Raw genomic sequence first — 2,968 nt, 5'->3', positions numbered from 1 at the left:
GTATGGGTTTAACAAAGCCTGGATGTGGCACTGGGTGCCAGGGTTTAGTTGAGGTGTTGGAGCTGGGTTGGACTTGATGGTCTTGAAAGTCTCTTCCAACCTGGGGATTCTGTGATTCTGTGATTCTGTGAAAAGTCCCCCATTAACCAACTCTGCCAGGGCCACCCCTGTCATGTGGCCTGGTGCTGACAGCAGTGGCCAAAACACCCCTGAGTTTCCAATGTTTTCATGGAAAAAGAAAACATTTTTCTTTGGCTCCCTCTCTCAGAGCAGAGCGATCTCCAGGCACAGTCTGTGACAGAAATCACATCTTAATCAAGCTTTCAATTCTCCCTGTGAGACAAGAGCACTGCACACTGACCCTGGAGCAGGAAACACTCATTTTATTCAGTCATCCAATAGCATTGGATAGGCACAAACCAAATAAAAAATCCTCCTGGTGCTACACTGGTGTGGGTGGCACAACACTGGGAATAATAAAAAATAAATAAATAAATAATATCTATACAGATGCTGGTCATTCCATGGCTCTCCAGAGCCCTTTTTGTTCTGCTCTCTGTGTACACTCATTTCTGCTTGAAAAACCTGCCAGGAAACACTCATCTTTATTCAATCATCCAATAGCACTTGATAGGCACAAACCAAATCCAAAAAAACCTCCTGGTGTGGGTGGCACAACTCTGGGAATAACAAAAAAAAAAGTTAAATAAAATAATATCTACATCATTTTATAAAATAGATATTATAAATTTATATTATATATATTTATATAAATAAAATTAAATATAAATGATATATAAATATATAAATAAAAATACAGAAATCTGTTAGATTCTGCAGACAGATGCTGGTCATTCCATGGCTCTCCAGAGCCCTTTTTGTTCTGCTCTCTGTGTACACTCATTTCTGCCTGAAAAACCTGCCAGAAATGACCACTTGCAAAGAAAACCTCTCTGGGCCTGGCTGAGTGCTGTTCAGAGCCCTCCTCTCATGCTGGCAGCAGCAGAGCTGAGCTGAGCACTCGCTTGTTCTGCACTCCAAATGCTGCAGGCAGCCTCTGACTTTATTCTTTTTCCTTTTCAGCGGTGAAAGGAACACAAAAACCAACAATAAATCCATCTAATGGAGCTGCAGTGCAGAAATCAGCCCCTGGCTGCTGGGGAGCCACTCAAAAATCGTGGCCCAAAGACAGGGGCTGCTCTGGTGAAGCCACAATCCCTTGCTATGATTGCATTAAAGGAAAAGCTGAGTTTAAAAAGCTCCTCACAGCTTCCAGCAGCTCAGGGGCTTTCATTCCTGGTGCACTTGGCTGCACTCAAAACCATTCTGCATCTCCTCAAAGCCTCTGAGTGTGTGTGCAAAGCAGAACTTGAGGTTTTCCAAGGCGAGGGAAGCTGGAAGGGGCAGTTCTGGGGGGTTTTTCTCCATTTTCAGTCCAATTTGCAGGCCCTGTTTATGACTAATGAAAAAGCACATTGAGCTGTCTAACAGCCCATGCCTGCAAGGAAAACAGGGAATTGCTTTTTCACATCCACCCTTGGTCAGCTGGTCCCAAAAATGTTTAAAGGAATATACCAAGAAGGGATTTGTAAATAAGGAAATGATGCAATGCAGAGGGCAGCAAACAGAGCCTGGATGGACAAAGGAGGCTCATTTTTGGTGTGAGGAATGCACAGAATGTTGGCAACAGGAATGTTAGATTGGCATGAGAAGGGGATTAGATATTCTCTCAGATTTTACTAATCCTAATTAGGCAGATCCTAATCTTAAATTTAATTCAACAAAAAAGCAGCAAACCCTACCAGAGCCTAGGCAGGGCTGTGAGCTCTGGAGCTCTCAGGGACAGAAATCCCAGGGAAGAGAGAAATAATTGTGAAATTAAAATGCAAACAGCAATTCCATCAGGGCAGGCAGTGTTTTCACCTCACCTGGCACCTTTGCTTGGCACTTCCATGGAGACACAACTCCATTGCCCAATTTCCATGGGGACACAACTCCATTGCCCAATTTCCATGGGGACACAACTCCATTGCCCAATTTCCAGGGGGACACAACTCCATTGCCCAATTTCCCACAATACCTGTCCTTGTCAGCCCAGGCTATTCGCACAGGGAAAAATCTGTGCCCAAAGCCAAAACCTGGGAGTTTTTCCTGGCATTGCTCACCTGGGGCTCAGAGGAAGCCTCAGGTGTGGCCCTGCCCTTGAGGAGTGGCTCTTACCTGGGAGTGGCACTGGAAGCCAAAGTAAACCACCACGATGGTAGGAAGCAGCACGACGGTGAAAATAACAAACATCAGGAGCAAATTCAGGAGGAAAACCAAGGAATTCATGGTTCCTATCAGCAGGGTCCAGGCCAGGCAGCAGCAGGGGCTGCGGGGCTGCCTGGGCAGGAGCTGCGCCCTTGAGGAGTGGCTCTTACCTGGGAGTGGCACTGGAAGCCAAAGTAAACCACCACGATGGTAGGAAGCAGCACGACGGTGAAAATAACAAACATCAGGAGCAAATTCAGGAGGAAAACCAAGGAATTCATGGTTCCTATCAGCAGGGTCCAGGCCAGGCAGCAGCAGGGGCTGCGGGGCTGCCTGGGCAGGAGCTGCTCGTCCATGTCATACGGGGGGAGCCCAGGGATCATCCGCGACTTTTCCGACAGGATTTCTGCTCCAAAGTCCTCAGGCTCCTGGCCAGGCATCCTTCACGAAGATCCACCAACACACGCTCTTATCCAAAAATATTTCCTTGCTTTTTGGTCTAGCAGAGGTGGGAAGGAGCTTGCAAAGGCTTCTTCTGTCTCCTCCACGCGTGGCCAGGAGCTCTTAGGCAGAGATCATCGTGGAGCAGCAAGGAAAGGTCTCCCTGCTCCCCCAGCACCTGCTCAGCACCGTTTGCTTCCTTCAGATGCTTTTCCCAGCCTCAGTCCCAAAGCAGATCTGCTGGAAGTTTGGCAGTAATTTTTATTTTGGTTTGGAA

General features: G+C 47.0%; 1 protein-coding gene across 1 annotated transcript in view; it reads right to left on the bottom strand.

The window, feature by feature from the left end:
• Nucleotides 1–2,847, bottom strand: part of LOC102045112 (transmembrane protein 88) — a 3,892-nt gene extending 1,045 nt beyond the window's left edge. Inside the window, exon 1 of the mRNA XM_005431307.2 lies at nucleotides 2,421–2,847. Within this exon, the coding sequence (XP_005431364.1) occupies nucleotides 2,421–2,690 (270 nt within the window). The 5' untranslated portion in view covers nucleotides 2,691–2,847. The remainder of the gene's footprint in view (nucleotides 1–2,420) is intronic.
• Nucleotides 2,848–2,968: the final 121 nt, after the last annotated feature.

The sequence above is a fragment of the Geospiza fortis genome, unplaced genomic scaffold (genome assembly GCF_000277835.1).
Source record: "Geospiza fortis unplaced genomic scaffold, GeoFor_1.0 scaffold996, whole genome shotgun sequence".
Taxonomy (NCBI): domain Eukaryota; kingdom Metazoa; phylum Chordata; class Aves; order Passeriformes; family Thraupidae; genus Geospiza; species Geospiza fortis.
The sequence above is the reverse complement of the archived record's forward strand: the minus strand, read 5'-3'. Positions and strand labels throughout refer to the sequence as shown.